General features: G+C 38.3%; 1 protein-coding gene across 1 annotated transcript; it reads right to left on the reverse strand.

Moving 5' to 3' along the window:
* Positions 1-627: 627 nt before the first annotated feature.
* Positions 628-17,557, reverse strand: RBP1 (retinol binding protein 1). The gene is made up of 4 exons (XM_005153936.3): positions 17,485-17,557; positions 16,713-16,891; positions 4,703-4,804; positions 628-905 (listed from the first exon to the last, which is right to left on the reverse strand). Exons 1-4 carry the CDS (start codon positions 17,555-17,557, stop codon positions 852-854), a joined length of 408 nt encoding a protein of 135 aa, XP_005153993.1. The 3' UTR covers positions 628-851.
* Between the last annotated feature and the right edge of the window lie 245 nt (positions 17,558-17,802).

Below are 17,802 nucleotides of genomic sequence, written 5' to 3' on the forward strand. Positions count from 1 at the left end.
GACTCAAAATCAAATGTTTCGGTTTGCAAATTACTATTACTATAGCTACCGATTAATTCAGAGTTGGAAACTGCCAGGCCAATGCTTTGTTATGTGAGGAATATGATGGGTTGTAAAATATTCTGCAAATGATTGATACAGTACAAAGCAATGCTGGTTGTATCTTCTGTGTGCTGTGTACAACTATATACAGCTTCTAGCAGTGACCTTACTATTAGTTTCTCCAGAATAAGACAAAAAGAAATGAGTGGGCAGATACTGGTTGAAGTGTTTAGAAAGAACTGCTCCTTGGCTACGCTTCTCAAAGCACTGTCCTTCCAGACTACTGATCCATTCCTTTACTATATAGCTTCATATATTTTCAGTGAAGCACTGCTCCATTGGAGATGATGGTAAAATTCTCGCTGTCTTCAGTGTAATCAGGATTTAAGTGTATGTCACACACTACAGCTTCATTACAACTACAATTCAACACTTGAAAACAAGATTACCTGGAAGCCCCTTGCTAAAGCTAAGGGTGTTTTCTAAGTAAAAAATTAACTTAAAAGGTCTTAAACTCCAGTATCTTATTTTTTACCAAACAGTCCTATTTTGGTGTACTCAGGAATTACTGTACACACACATTTATGGCGTTTAGTATCTTTAATGGGCATTTCTAAAAATAGTTTTATTTGCAGTTATTTATTCCTTTTAAATGATTTGCTAAAAATATTTTATTCTAACTATACAGTACAAATGTGATCTTCAATTCTGTATTTGCTCTTGTCAGGGATGATGTTCATTACTAGCATTTGGAGATTTGGTGATAAGCGTAAATTCTACTGTTCTTCACTTCTGTATCAGCAGTAGGTTCACTGCACCTTCTTAAAGACCTGCTTACACTTGACTCCACACACTCTTATTTCCTAGGAGAGAAGATAATAAAAAACTACAAGTTAGGGCACACACATTATACATTCACAGAATCATAGAATGGTTTGGGTTGGAAGGGGCCTTAAAGATTATCATTCTCTTCTCCAGGCTAAAGCAGCCCAGCTCTCTCAGCCTGGCTCCAGAGCAGAGCTGCTCCAGCCCTCGCAGCATCTCTGTGGCCTCCTCTGGGCTCACTCCAAAAGCTCCACATCCCTCTTGTGCAGCTGCCCCAGAGCTGGATGCAAGACTGTGGGGGGGGGGGGGGGGGCGGGGGGGGGGGGAGGTGTGGGGGGTGGGTGTGTCTCCCCAGAGTGCAGCAGAGGGGGAGAATCCCCTCCCCTGACCTGCTGCTCATGCTCTGGGGATGCAGCCCAGCACATGGGTGGTTTCTGGGCTATGAGCACACACTGCCAGGTTATGGGGAGCTTCTCGTCATGAGCACCCCCAAGTCCTTCTCCTCAGGGCTGCTCTCCACCCATTCTCTGCCCAGCCTGTAGTTGTGCTTGGGATTGCCTTGCCCTAGGTGCAGGACCTTTCCTTGCTCCTGAGCTTGCAGAAAGTGATCCTGGGAAGTTATGCACATTTTTGTATGGGAACTTTGACAAAACGACATACTGAAAAAACCCTGACACTAAGGCAATAACCTTATTGGCATATGTTACTAGTTCCTAGTAAGAGAAGGTGTTTCATGATGAATTGATGAAACAAAGACTGATACAGTGATTTTATTCAGGACCTGTATATGGGTAACCTGAAAGGAGTGTGCAATATGGGTGAAGAGATCTGCTGACAGTGACAAAAACCTACAAAGCAGAAGCAATCAGTACAATAGAAAAGGGCAATAAAACTCAAAAGGAAGTGGAGAATGGTCAAATAAGTCATTCACATAAAACAGAATCTAAGGAGGAAAAAGAACTACAAAGTACAGACCATAGATGAAATGGAGAAAATAGGAAGCAATAAACTACTAAGAGATGAGGTACTACTTGCCACAGACTGTGGAAAGAATTACATTAACACTTGGATCATTGTGTAAAGTTCAATAGGGTCATAAAGCTATCGAAGTATCAATTTTTTAGAGGTAACTACCCACTGTATCAAAGGGCTCTCAGGAGTACAGGACCTAGTAATCTTAGCTGCTCAAAACTCAGATAGTAAATGGGACCCTTGTACCCTACGTTTAATGGAGAAAGTTACATTAGTAAGGACCCAGAGAAATAAAAAAGACATCTTCTGAAATTCATGAAATGTAAAAAGTTATCAGACTGAAATACTGGGGACTGGTATCTAAGATACCTGGTTACTTCCTTTGCATGAAGTAATTCTGCACTGACTTTTTTATACATGAGAGATAGATTGTGATAAACTGTACAACTGCCACTGAGTGCATGGATGCCTTGCATTAGCTGGCAGGTATAATACAGAACTTTTCCCAGCCTTCTGAAATAGCAGCCTCAGAGCAGTCAGGTTACCCTTAAGTGGCACTAGATACACATTTGAGCAACTGAATCTGATTTTATGACTTCTACAACCAAACTGTTGACAGGGTCAGGTATAAAAAGCGGTCTGGCCTGCAGGTCCATGGCTAGGTTGCATGACTACAGCATCAGTGTAAGGACAGCAGCCACCAGAGCTAAATAAATAGGTCTTGGGGACAGGAAATGGGTAGAGATAATGACTGTGACAAGTGGCAAGTCACAAAAACCAGGATGCCAATACAGATAAATCCAATAGCAACTCATCCTGTTGCTCCATATACGTGCATATGAGTGCACACGTGTACGAGTGCAGCAAGGTCTAAGTTAAACTTCTAGGTTGGACACTGTATGGCTAAATGGCAAGCTGTTTGCCAGCAAAGAATCTGAAAGGCTTACGCTTGGTGTCATGGCACCAACTGTTACAAAGGTGGGAGGCAGTGTGGCAATACTATATTGTGTTTGTGTAGAGACGGAGGGAATACATGTACAAAGGGAATTCTGGAGTCTCCTTTTCATTGCTCTCCCCATACTTTCAGTGAGCCCATGACCTCAGCTGTAATGTGGTCCCTACAACACTTACTTACACAGTGATGTCCTCCCTACCTGCATTATACAAAGTATTTAATTTAGATGGCAAGATCTTCCATATAAATCCCTTTCCCAAACTGGTTTCTGGGATTTCCAGTACTTCCTGAAAATTGCATTTAGTAGTAACAGATCTGGGGTACTTTGCAAAGATTTCATAACTCTGTTGCCAATTTGAATATTTACAGAACATCAATTTATGCTAATGATACTGAACAGTGGACAGAAATAAAGGTTGCATTTTATTATGTCAACAGGAATCACAGAATCACAGAATCCCAAGGGTTGGAGGAGACCTCGAAAGATCATCTAGTCCAACCCCCCTGCAAGAGCAGGGTAACCTAGAGTACATCACACAGGAACTTGTCCAGGCGGGTCTTGAATATCTCCAATGTAGGAAACTCCACAACCCCCCTGGGCAACCTGTCCCAGTGCTCTGTCACTCTTACAGTAAAGAAGTTCTTCCTATTGTTAACGTGGAACCTTCTATGCTCCAGTTTACACCCATTGCCCCTTGTCCTACCACTGGATATCACTGAAAAAAGCCTAGCTCCATCATCCTGACACCCACCCTTTACATATTTGTAAACACTGATGAGGTCACCCCTCAGTCTCTTCCAAGCTAAAGAGACCCAGCTCCCTCAGCCTCTCCTCATAAGGGAGGTGTTCCACTCCTTTAATCATCTTTGTGGCTCTGTGCTGGACTCTTTCAAGCAATTCCCTGTCCTTCTTGAACTGAGGGGCCCAGAACTGGATGCAATATTCCAGATGTGGCCTCACCAAGGCAGAGTAGAGGGGGAAGAGAACCTCTCTTGCCCTACTAACCACACCCTTTCTAATGCACCCTAGGTTGCCATTTGCCTTCTTGGCCACAAGGGCACATTGCTGGCTCATGGTCATCCTCCTATCCACCAGGACCCCCAGGTCCCTTTCCCCTTCACTCCTTTCCAGCAGGTCAACCCCCAGCCTGTACTGGTACATGGGGTTGTTCTTCCCCATATGCAAGACTCTACACTTGCCCTTGTTGAATTTCATCAAGTTTCTCCCTGCCCAACTCTCCAGCCTGTCCAGGTCTCGCTGAATGGCAGCACAGCCTTCTGGTGTGTCAGCCACTCCTCCCAGTTCAGTGTCATCAGCGACCTTGCTGAGGGTACACTCGGTTCCCTCATTCAGGGAAGACTGCCTTTTATCCACAGTGATGAGTGAGGATGCTATAAACAGCTGCACGAGAAAAGAATAGGAATCTTCTTTCAGGTCTTATTAACTTAGACATGTAGAAATTATGATCTAAAAGGAGATGGTATTTCAAAAACTTAATTGCTGTTTTAGTTCCCTAGGCACTAATGTGATCTGGCCTGTAATTACTGTAGAGGAGCAATGGTGTATTTTCACCTTACGGCTTATTGTTGGATGCATAATTTCATCAATCCCATACTGCATAATTCACAGACTGTATGAAGGACATGCTGTTAAATGTCTTCTTAAGAATAAACATTTCAAACTGGTTTGTCTGGACAGGCAGTTAACAGAGAGTACTGCTTTGAAATCATGCGGTCTTTGTACAGGACATAAAACCATAATGGCTCCAGATGAAATTGTTGCTTAAGAAACAAGTCAAATGCCACACCAATACACAATTATGTCAGTGTAAGCCAAGATAACACAGCACACAACCTGTATTACATCTATTTTAATAGTAGCGTTTAAAACCTGTTGTATGATCTTACCAGGTGCATTTCATCTCCTTCAATCCACTGGGTCCAACCACGACCTTCTTTTTCTCCATTCTGTACACAAAGAAGCTTATCTCCATCCCAAGACACAGTGGTCTAACAAAATAGATATGTTCAGTGTTACTATAGTGTTCTCTGGTATTACCTTACTTAAAGCAGAACTTCTCTTTAATGTAATAAATGATTACCATTAATCTTGTAAGAAGAATAATTGCAGTGTCGTAACACTTAGGATAAATACAAAAGAAATGAGCTTAAAGAGAAAGCTGCTGCCCAACTGCCTGTCAAAAACCTGTAAGGATGAGATAAAGCTGTTTAAAGGCAAGAAAAATATGGTAAAACTAATTGCACTCTTCCCTCCCTTCTGACAGTTAAGAGTAGCAGAAAGGCAGTGCAGCCTAACACTGTATCTGCAAAAGGAGCTGAAAACTTGAGATTCAGTTTGTTTTTTTCCACTGTAAGAAGGATTCCCCAGATGTTCTACTTGAAAGAGTACAACCTCCTGGCAGCTATGGATGAGCAAGGCTTTTGAATCCTGTGCTGTTCTTTCCCCATGTCTTAATCTGCTTTCTGTCATCAAGCAGAGCGGTTTGGAAGCATCAGCAAAGGGGTAACTTGCCAGCATCCTGCTTTGTGTAAGAACAGCAGGAGAGCTACTTGAGCCAGGACTGGCAGAATAAGAGGGAGAGTACAGTGTTGGAGGGCTTGACATAGCACTGCTGTGAATATTGGTGCTGCCTGAGTAGTTCAGTAGAATTTGATTCAGAAAACTACTTAAATGTATGAGGGTGCATCTTACAGTCTACTGACACTTTGCCTTCCACTTCTCCCTAAGATAAAGAGAAGAAATACTCAGTAAAATATTTAAACAGAGAAAGAGAAAAGCAGCAACAATTTGTGCCCCATGAGGATAGTTTAACATCAATACATGGCTTTTAAACCAGCTTTTTGGAAGTGAAGCTGAGGACTAAATATGGATTTAGTGTCTACCCTGTAAAAGTCTTCAGCCACTGCCTGTATGAGCGGTCAAATGTGGAGAGAAAATAAATTCTGATCTATTAACAAAGGAAAAATTAATGGATCCATCCTGTATAGTTTCTAAGAAGTCAGCCTACATTTGTCATTCTGGGAACTAAACCCAGTTCAAGACTGAAGAACTATGCAGCCCTATTTATTTCATTCCTGAATGTCACAAACTATTAATTCTTAAATGATAACCATGATAGCCACTATTTTAAAATGGGTACAGCTAGCAGTCTCCTCCCCTGGGAAGCTTTAGGCTAAACAAGCATGGAAAATTAATGACTAGAAAGAGTTCCAGCACAGATAATCATAGGCAAGGCATTGTTATTGATCCTATATAGTCTGTTTGCACCATCTGGGGTCTCTGAAAAACAAACTCTTGTGTCCTTGCTAAAAATCTTCACAATTTGGAAAATGCATTCACAAGTTCTTCTGTTCACTCTTGTAAAATGACATATTTAAACCAAATAGCAGGTAACATTTTTAAATGCCATATCCTTATAATGTCTAAAATGCTAATGCAGGAAGGAACATTTGGGTAAAGCTATTTAAAGCATGTAATTAATGTGGCCATCATAGTTTAAGCCCTCTTCTATGTCTGATTTGAATCTGTAGACATCCAGTTGGAGAAGCAAGATAAAAAGTAATACTAGTCAAAGGGAAACCTGTTTAATTTGTAAGTTAACCTATCAGAGAAATTCTGATGATTCTAAAAAATTAATGTATCAGAAAATGAATATTATTTCTACTGATGACTTGTAGATGTGAGGAATACTGGGAATGAAGCATTTGTATTTACAACTTTGTTTAGTAACAGCACTTATTTTTATCCATTGTGTATTAGTTCAGAATAGTTTAACCATTAAACTAGCTTAATGGTTAAATTTAGTGGGTTTGTATGTGAATTCAAAGGCAATATACTGTGCTAAAGTAAGATCCAACTTTATTAGTACTATTAATGTTCTAAATCAGTTGTGGAAGTCATTAGTCTTGATAATGCTCACCAGCTTATTACACTTGGGGCAATTGAGAAATATTTGTATCATTGCAATGAGATGTTAACTTTTTCAGCCTCCAAGGGTGATGGAAATTGTTTCATCTCAGAAAACAACACACTTGTTTTTCTAGTCAAAATTACATACTGCTTTCGGCAATTTGGTGATAACCACAAAGAGCGTAATCCCACAGACTGTTAACCAAGGTGTTCTATCAGACAATATTCTCAGTTACCACCCTCTGTCTTTCCTTTGAGAAATATAAACACTGAAGGGATATGAGTAAATCATACAGTTTCTGATTTTTTTATATGTCTGGCTTCCTATGAAAGTTATAAAGGAGAGAATATATTGCAGGAGAACACAATGTCCTCTTCTTTGTTAGCAGGAACAACCACTTGATGACAAGAAGATTAATCAGTAGTGTTTTTATCTTCCTTTCTTTAGGTCAAACTGTAATGTCTCATCCAATAAAAGACACAATTAATACAGAAGAAGGAAACTTCTATTTTAACTCAGATTGAAATAAGTTCTTCCCTTCTAAGTATCTCTTTGAGATACACACTGAGCATCAGTTTGGGTTGGAGTTGCTGTAGCTGTTATACACTGGCTGCTTCTAATAGTCCACCCTTTACCAACAGCAAATACTTGCCTAAGAACATTTCCAAATATTTGGGTCAGAACATAATAATAACAACAATAATAATATTTTAAAAAATAATTGTAGGGCAAATGTCAGTAAATACAATCTCTTTTGTGGTATGTAAGAGCAAATATTCATTTTCTAAGATTGGATCAGGATATTATCAAGATAAAGAAATGCTTTCTATGTAAAGCAGCTTTTCTTAGAAAAGTAGGCTTTTATAGTTAACCTCCTTTGCCACCATTTTAATAATAGCATTACCTAAGGTTTGCTTGATTACAGAGCCTGAGCTACTGTCCTCTGTCTGGGACAACCGAAAATCTTTGCCAGAGTTTGGTGTCCACAGCATCCCAGGCACAAAGTTCCTATTCATCTTCCTCCACAAGCAAGAAGAGGAGAAGCAGATAAACTCTGAGGACATTGGAAAGCTGAAGTTTCCTGATGGCAACAGAACCAACTAGATGAAAATGCAGTTTTTCTCCAAAACGGAAGGCTCCTACCTTGTACTACTTGTACGATAAATGGAAGACTTCATTTATTCCTTTCAATTAAGTGGTATATCATCTAGTTTGTCATAAGCAAGTTAAAGTTTTGCTTACTTACTACCTGATCATACAAGCACTTCTTGGGTCAAATGCATATAATTCTGTATGAAACTTCAAAAAAAAAGAGTGATTAACGTAATTAGTCAATAGTGTGATTAAAAATACTGAAGGAGCACAAGAAAACTTAATGGAGAGACAAGAGTGAGTCTTGCCCCAATTTAACTTTTCTCAAAAACCGTAACTACTAATATTGCACATCTTTTGGATTATATACCCTTTATTCTTGCTGTGTAATAACAGAGAATGTAGATCCTCTGAGAGGTAAAGAAGTCTTTGAAGCTTAATAACACTAAAAATTATCACATATTCTTCAGTTACATATGATTTTCATAGTCTTACACTTTTTTTTGTGTATTTAGATATTTTCCCTTTATTACTTATGCCATTTACATACTTCTCTTAGTGATTTAATCATTGTGTTATGAAGATTCAAATACATGTGCATAGCTCTGAAAATCAGAGCTCGAAGAAATTATGAAGTATTCTCGTTACTGTTTTCAGTTTTGAGGCAAGGCAAATTTACTAAATGAACTATTAAGTAAAACCAAACCAAATCTACTATGTATTTGCACTTTCTCTAGGTAGCAGTAACAGTAATAAAGTCTTGCAGAATTACAACAGGTATTACTTCCAGCTTCTAGCAACAAGTCAGACTGCCCCCAGCCAGAGATGCTGACTTTTATGATTTACTGAAAGAATCATCCACGTATTTTATCAGAGAACTTTGCATTTCCCAGTGAGGTCTAAGAGCAAAAACATTTGATGCTGACTCTAAGCAATGTTTCTCATGCCCATGCTGGCTATTCCTAGCATGCAGCTGAAGATACATTACGTATTTTACAGGTGAATGAAGTAACATTTTTTAAGTAGCCCACAAAGATTTTTTGTTAATGCTACCTAGATTTGACACATTGCACTTACAAACATGAATTGCAGCTATCACCCTTCATTAAAAATGTTATTGATTTTCCATCTGTAGGAGAAATATATCATATATCAGTACCAGTTCTGTTCTTCTACTTCCCTTCAGACTGTGTTCTCTATATTGTGCTGCAGCAAATGACTGCAGTGCTCTAAACCAGCAATGACGCACTCCGTGCTCCGTGTCAGTCCAGTAATTCTCCGTTTATGAGCATACCCAGTCATTTTACAACTGTACTTACAATTTAAGAAGGATTAAACAGTGGGAAGGAACTGTTTAAGTCAGGTGACACAGTCAAATCCAGCCTAAGCTGTAACCTGTATTGTATTTACAAAAAACACTAAAGAAAATAGCATAAAAATTTTGGTCAATCATGGCAACTTATCCAACAAGATACTTAATAGCTTCTCAAGATACAGCATTTTCATTTGTACCAAGTACCAAAGTGATTTAAAAAACCTCTTTAAGCTAAGCAGTCTGCAGGGGAAATTTTCATCAAATGAAGTCCTAATGGAATAAACTGATGTTGATATTACAGGCAAAATCAAATGTAACTATGAAGGGGCATTCTGTAATGTTGTTGTCACAACCTATGACCTATGTGCACTGCTAACAGCAGGGATACAACCATGTTCAGGGTTTGTCATAGCTCCATCTCATCAAATCTCTGTCTAGCATGTTGGTGACAGCCAGATAAACTACTGAGAAAACAACAACAAAGCCAACAGAAAAAATAGTGGTAGTGTTCTTGTACTTCATCTATATGTATTGCTAGAAAAAGTCTTTACACACTTAGCCATCCTTTAGCTAGGTTGAATGATACAATATATACCAACTTTTTTTCCCTTACTAACTCAAGTTCACTCCCATGGAAGCACTTAGAAATCTAACCTCCCATTTCATCACTCCTGTTATTAGCCATGCAACACCAGGACTCACAAAGTTAACTCACAGAAGACAGTTGGGTGTACAGTACAATTAATCTCTCGACTTGTGGGGCTGGAAGATGTGATGTCTCATAGTATGTATCTATAGATAGAGGACTCTGAAATGTGTTCATGCCATTACAAACTTGCTCAGATTGTTATGGAAAGATAATCTGGTTATAATCTGGGCATTCTGCACCCTGTTGAGAAAACTACTTAAGTTCACAGTAGTCAAAAGCTTAAGCACTTCTAGAAGCAGTATTTCACTTCTACGATTGCCAGCATCTCCATTGCTAGCAAAGAAACTTAGGATTGGATTGACAAATTTAAAATACAAGGGTAAGCTGCTGTCAGATAGGATCAGATTCTAAATGTTCAAATTCCTTACCTTGAATCCTTGTTCAAAACAGCAATAAAGACAAGCAATAACTAGAGACATGTTCCAGGAATGGAAATTTGCCAAAACTCCAGGCTATGCAGGTGACAAAATGTGGGAGGAGGAGTAGAATCAATGTTTTGGACAGTGCATAACGTTTTATTTATTAGGAATAATGGACTTTTTCTTTTACTGAAACAAAATTGTATACAAATAATACAAAAAGAGCAAGACTTGTGTATATTCTATGCCAGGAAACAAATACAAAACAGCACATCAAATTTGTGCAAGGATTAGAATTGATTCTAAGACACTCCTTCCTAAATTAATTTATGCAATTGATTTATCTCCTGGGTAATTTTAGCAAGATGCAATTGTACATAACACTAATGGTTTGTTATTCAAAATTGGATTTACTAAATCTGGTTCTCAGGTTTTCAGCTGATCCCTTCTGATTGCACTTTCTGCATTCATAATTCTCAGAGCTTTTTAGGATTCAGAGAGAGCTGAAAAGCCCATCCCAAACCACCTCACCTACAAGACTTTAACATGTTAGCAGAGGTTTTGTGAATAACTAGCTCAAAGCTTGTAACTGCTCTCAGGTTTTAGACATGAATCCAGCACTGTAAAATGTGAATTTAATGACATCTTAAATTATATGGCAAAAGATTGAAGAGATCTCATTTGATATCACCACACAAATGTACTGAGCATATCACTTACAGGTAATAAGCAGTAAGGCCAAAAGAGCATGCAGTGTAAAACAAGGCAGAAAAAAAGGAAAAAGCTCTTCTTTACTGAGGCACAGAGGCTGAATGAACCAGAGTATTACGAAGCCTGAGAGAACTCCAAGTGGTATCTCTTTTCGCTGGAGCCCAGAAGGGCTGACTGGAGGGCTGCTCTTCCTCACTTGTGGACAGGTTGTAAGAGGGCAGAAGTATCAACAGAAAACGAAATGAAGACTACCTCCTTTGAAGTAAAACCCCTCAAAAGTCAGAGATTATTCCAACGAAGAGTTGGGGAACCTACAGTACTGCAAAGGGAGGGCACTGGATTTGAGAGGAGACTAGTATATACACACAGTCAATACCATAAACCCACCTCCCAGCAACAGTAATTCTACGACAGTTCTTGTTCCAACAAAGTGTATGAGAAAATACAAGCCAAAAAGAAAAGTACAGCATCTGAAGAGGTTAGGAAACAAAACAGCTGAGTCAGAAGGATCAAGTAAAGACATATTGCTGATCTTACATCTTACTAGACAGAAGCAAAATGCTTTGAGTCTTCTTACCCTGGGAGGGATCCTTACTAAAAACCCAGGTATTAGAACGTTTGTTATTTTTCTGGCAGCAAAGTCTTCATTCCAATACCGACTCTAGACTGACTTAAAAGCTGTGAATTCCATTTGTGGAACAGAGGAACCCTGCTTAAATAGTTAATAAACTCCATAAGACATGATTTTGTAACAGAGCTTTACTCCGACTTGGCAGCAGTAGAAATCAAACTATGCTGAGAACAACTAAACTTCATTGCATTCTTCCTGAATACAAATGAGAGAGAAATGGTTTTCACATTAGGAATGCTTGTTATTTAAAACAGAGCCATGATCAGTTTCAAACACCTTGCCGCCTGTCACATGTAACAGAAGGATTGGCCTGATGCCTGTGAACAATCCTTATGTGGCTTAATCATTAAATGCCTATATATTCAGGAAGATATTTCATATGGTAAGATGTATGATAGATGTGATGAGTGAATTCTACAACTGCCAAACCTGCCTCCTCACCCCACCAAGTCTATGACTAAAAATTATATTAGTTCCAATAATGGTACCCATGTGATAACATATGTGATACAGTTATATTCTGCTTGTGTTCCGTTTGCTTAGCTGAATGGTTAATAAGTACAATTTCCCACCTTCAGTTTCAATTTCTTGCTGGTGTAGCTGTTTACTAGTCCCCATTGTCGTTTCCTCTCCTGCTTCAATGTAAGAAAATCACCATGCCAAAGAGCACAAGGCTCAAAATTATCAAAGCATCCTTCACCTGCTTAGCCAAATACTCAATTCTAATGCAACTAATGCTGTTTTCAGTTATCCAAGACATCCTGCTGTTCTGCTATTCAGAACATAGCATCTCCCTTGTTTTTTTAGAGATCACTTGCTCTTAGTCTCTTTCGAAAGACAGCCTCATTCTGGATAGTGTGAGCTAAAGCAATTCAGTCTCATTCAAATGCTTAAACAGCAGAGAAAAATTATAATGCAAAAACTTTCTCTGACTTCAGCAGCAAAATGATTGGAGAAGTAAAAAATTTAGGGAAGTAATTTTTTGCATCTCAGTCTGCTTTGACTCATTGGGTGCAAAGACCTGGAACATGGAACTCCAGCCTTGTAAGTTTTTTTAGTTAATTTTTTAATCAACTTTTGGCTGTTACACTAAGCAAATACATCGTGAAGGTACATAAAGCTAACTCTGCCTGGTGTCAGAATCTGTCCCATTCTTCTGTTTACTGCCACATATTTCACATTATGGATGTTTCCTCAGCTTCACTGCTTAGTACCAGTGGGGAAAAGGGGCAAAATTATCTGGTGACGAATAAGACCTACTTCTGGAGACAGTTTTAAATGAATTGTTTTAAGAAGGTTTTGCCTCTTTTGTGCACAGTAAATATTCTCCATGGTAAAGCTTATGCACAGGAAACAAGGCTTTATACTTGGTGGAATACCCAAAACACTAAATTAATCTCAACTAGAGATTATAGAACCTATCTTCAAAATTGAGGAAATTTTATGAAGAGACTGGATGATGAAGATAGTGGGATCAAATACTCAGTTCAGTCAATACCAAAGTTATCAGTTTAACTTTAAATGTCTCTCTTAGTACACTATTCATCTGCTACATGTGACCAATTAAAACCACGAATAAACTCATCAAATTATCTTTATCATCGAAGAAACTTTATCACAAGGTTTGATTCAAACATCATGTTGTATGAGAAATAATACAGTATTAATGTTCTAAATGTCTTTCTACAACATCTAATGTGCACCTTGAAACATCTGCAAGGAATAACAAATGTTTCTGTGTATGTAAAAGTTTCATTTTACCTTTGTATCTCAAACTGACAAGGTTTTAACAACCCTAAATATGAACAAATGCAAAGAAACACATCTTTCATGAAATTACCAAAAGAGAAACTCTTATTTAACTTTTATCTCAAAGGTAAAACGTCTGGGGAAAGACCCCAGAAGAAGCATGACAACATCATGGAGCTATGTGAATGCATTTCGTAACAGAGCAGGTTGTGGGGAAGCCTGCTCCAGACACAGTTTCAGTATTGCTTAGAACGCATCATCCGCTCTCTCCTTGCAGTGTGATTAGTGATCTCTCGTGTCCACACATCTGTGTGGCCAACCATCCTCATCTTTGGTTTTACAGAACAGAGAAATTACATCTTTAACTAAACTAGCAGGGCTTATGAGTTTCTTAAGACTGCAAAGGAACAATTTTTCACTTCCCAACAGAAACAAAATCATAAAGGAACTGATGTCACCAGCCATTGTTACCTATATCCCTTTAGAAAACAGAATCACCTAAAGATATGTGCATACAATAAAGCAAGTTAAAGGTCAAAAAAAGCACAAACTGAAACTGCTAAGGTTTATCCAGCTAAATTAACTCAACCTTCCAGAGTTTAAACAGGCTTCCAGGTGTGACTAGCCAAAGAAATGAAAAAAAAACAAAACTGCACTGTCGGAGGGGGCCTACACCATCACAGAAGTACCAATTCCTAATGTCAAAACTTCAACTTACTTTTAAAGCAAGTATCAGCAAAACATTTTAGTCTTAAGTTACCAGAGACAGTATTCATGTGGAGTAATTGCAGTTACACTCCACCCTGACTGATTCAAAGACATGTTTTACAACTGAGAGGTGAAGACAATTTCAGTGTATTAAACACAAGATGCAACCTGTTCACCCCACTATTATATTTACTGATATGTTAACTCTGGATAGATGATATAATCTTCATTAAAAGAAAAAATGATCTATACCTCTTGGATGAATTACTTCTAGGCTTATTTTTTTGCTAGTCTCCTGATGATTGCTCTGCTACATAGATTAATGTTTAATGTGTAATTTGTCTTATCCATGTTACTTTGTACTTCTCATACATTGAGCTACTTGGATAAAACTTGCCCAGTGGTCTGCCCAGTCCACAATATCAATAATGATAATTGATTCATAATCTCTCCCATTGCACAGGTTGACTATTAATGATTAAGCCATTTATGGCATGCAGTTTCACAAGCTATAGATGAAAAAGGAAACACCACGAATGACATTCAACCTTTGCTTTTATGGTAGTTTTCTTCGTAGGACATTTAGGGAGTGGTCCAGTATCTCTTATATCCACATTCGTTACCCTTCTCTCACAAGACTCTTTCTGGGCTGTTGGAGTTATTTTGCTGCTTAACAATTGCCAATTTTGCCTGGCGTTATGGTTGTCAGATTTGGGCTGAAGTGCCTTCCTAAAGACAGTTTCTTGTACTCCTTTGCCTTTGAGGAAGCTGAGGTCTCATGTAGAAAAGAAACCTTTAAAAAGAAAATTGAGCTATAAAGTAAGATATACTGCTACAAGGCAAATCAAGACCAGTGATTAGTGACTTTAACTGTACGGCTGGTATCTGTTGCTGCAGGCCATAAAGGGACATGGAGCCCTTCTGGAAGCTTTTGTGGAGTCATGTGCCTGTCGTTCTTAAACATTCAGGATTAGTGACTCCACTTGGGGTTTGGGATTTTTTTGGAAAAGGCAAGAAGATGCTGGTACCTTCTGCTTCCAAGGCTGTGTAAGCACTTTGTACTAAACAGCCAATAAAATGTTTAAGCAGCCCTTGGGAGTAGGGTGAACTAAAGTTTCACTCCAAACCAAAGAGCTGTTGTAGTGACTAGAATCATCTTTCACTATTTCTTCTTTCTGGTTCTACGTTTTTAATTCTTTCAAATCATTCAATTTAGCAAAATAGGGCAGAGAATTTTCCCATTACAAATAATGAAATATTTAGGGTATTTGTTACGAATAAGAGTTGCGTGTTAAATCTATTCAGTATTTCCAAAGCAGGACTAAGCCACGGCCATGCTCCCATGTCTCCTGAATCCAATTTTTCAGCACAGTGCTCATTTGACACATTTTGTAACAACTCATTGCACGTACATGCTAGACAGCCTCAGAGCACAAACATTTCTTTCTGTCATGTAGAGGATGTCTTTGCCCTCCTTTACATGGAGTTTAATGTTTTTTATATATAGATAATGCTTAGAGGGAGACAGTTCTGTACACATACAACCAGTACTTCACTGACTCAAACACTAAGGACTTCAGACATTTTTACCACTTGAGCAGATGCTCTGAACATCGCTCTCTTTGATAGTAATTTTGCCACCTGAGTCCACGTCTTTCTTTGTGCTCGTAACTGTTCCATGGATCTTGACCTCATTATCCTGATTATGAGACTTCCAGCAGTCAGAAATGCATTATGACATTGGGACACTTTCCTATACACACTGCTTTTCCCTTTTGTATTCTGCACTTGATCATGCTTCTGCCCTCTGTACAAGAGATACAGAAGGAATAGGTGAGGCATTCACTAGCTAGCCATTCTTTTTTCCTGATCTTCACCATCTTTCCCTTTCCTACGATCACCAGAGCAAAAGTAAATTTGCATATCCTAGTGTTAGAGAATCGGTTCTAATTGGCATTGTCATTCTAAGAATGGAAACCTATTTTCTTTTATGTAATTTCTGTTCTATATGGTAAATTCTTCTGAGATAATTTTATTTTCCTTATCAGTTTCTTCACTGTGGGATATCGCAGGTGTCACACTTTCAAACTAACAGAAAAGAACCTGGGATTCTCAAGTTTTTCCTCTGTTAGTTGGTATTTACCAGACTTAAGTTAGAAAACAACATCTCTCGGGCAAGCAAAAAGAGTTCATAAGGCAGTCCTCAAAGTTTGCTTATTGACAGTAGTAAGATTTGTTCTAATAGACTAATAAACATGTCTGCTCTGATAAATATACCCAGGAAGAAGCACAGCAGCAAGAACAAGATTTATAAGCAATTTGTAAGCACTTGGCCATTCTTACACATGGGGAATAGTGCCTGACCCTGCAATCAGCATATTTCTTTACTGTAAAGCATTAAAGCATTAAAGTGAAAAGATTCTGAAAGTCTAACTTAAATATCTTCTTGACAGAGAAACATCCTAGTATAATCCTGTCGCATTTCACTGAAGATAGTATTCTTTCATTGATAAAATTGGTTTGTGCTCCCGATTAAAATTAGCATCCCCTTCATGTAAAGGCATGCTAATAACTGTGTTCCACCAAACTGGGAACTATAGAACTCATTATAGGAGTAGCCACACAAAATGGTTTACAGATGTCATCTACAAAAGGCCTCAGATCATTAATATTCCTCTTTTTTTGGTCTGTTGTTAGTGTTCTAATTCTTACCATGCATTTGCGATCATCCACCCCAGCTAAATCCTCCTCAAACTCCTTTCCTACATCAAATTCCATGATGTAGTTTCTAAAAGTGCTTAGCGTTTTAATGATCATATGATCCCCATTCTGAATGATTTCTTTGTCAGGTTTAAGCAAGTTTGCTATTTTTCTTACAGCAACATTTACATCTGAAAAAGAAAAAAAATTATTTTAATCCAGAAAAGTCTACCACAAAAAGAAACTTGTAGCTCTTGGGACAATTCAAATGGGAAAGATAAGTAAATGTCCAGTTCTTTCAGGCCAGGTTTCTCATCAGTAAAAAGCCCATAACCTAATGTTTTTAACTTAAATAAGTTAATGTTTTGATTTGGTGATTATGTGGAATCCTAAAGCCCACCATTTGTATTTGACAGTCAATGAGGCCTTCAATATTTCTATAGAAATACTAGCACTTTGCATCCAATGCAAACACAAAACTGCAGTAAGTACATTACTGTCACATAAAAAACATTTACTCTTTTTCAGTTTATGGTTTCTTTTAAAGTTTGAAGTCTGCTACTTACCTCTTCAAGCTCTGATGTTTAATCTCTGTTAACGTAAGCTTCAAGATGGAAAAAAGTAGAGGCTGCTTAAGACAAAACAACTTTGCATAAGGCAATTCTTAAAGTGCATTCCTGAAAAATACTTCTCAAATGTTTATGACTGTACAAGAAAAAACAGATTCACATAAAGACCAAGACAGGCTACATTTACTGATTATTAAATATAAACGGAACCTTACCCAGGGCTTTCAGATACTCCTCAAAATTGTCATTGCTGACCATTTTCCAGTAACCATTGAAATCCGCAGGCATCCCTGCTTAGGTGACTGTCAAAATCAAACACAGTGTGTCGATTCTGCACCACACAGCTCACTGCTTTTCTTTGTGTCAAGTCTGAACTCTGGTTTCCTTTATCTCTTTTTTAGCCTATGTTGCTATGCAAGTTCTTCTAATCCGATTATTGTTGGGAGTGTTGCTTTTAAATCCTTCCACAAGGCTTGACTGCCGAGATTTCCAACGACAGCAGGATGGCTTGATTTAAACAGAATGAAACATTC

This window comes from Melopsittacus undulatus, chromosome 6, assembly GCF_012275295.1.
Source record: "Melopsittacus undulatus isolate bMelUnd1 chromosome 6, bMelUnd1.mat.Z, whole genome shotgun sequence".
Taxonomy (NCBI): domain Eukaryota; kingdom Metazoa; phylum Chordata; class Aves; order Psittaciformes; family Psittaculidae; genus Melopsittacus; species Melopsittacus undulatus.

Excerpts from the sequence above, each read along its gene's own strand:
- RBP1 (XM_005153936.3), bottom strand. The coding sequence starts at position 17,557 with ATGCCTGCGGATTTCAATGGTTACTGGAAAATGGTCAGCAATGACAAT. Across the intron at positions 16,892-17,484 it reads GGAGTATCTGAAAGCCCTGG|ATGTAAATGTTGCTGTAAGA; the intron begins GTAAGGTTCCGT and ends TTTCTTTTTCAG. Across the intron at positions 4,805-16,712 it reads TGGATGATCGCAAATGCATG|ACCACTGTGTCTTGGGATGG; the intron begins GTAAGAATTAGA and ends CTATTTTGTTAG.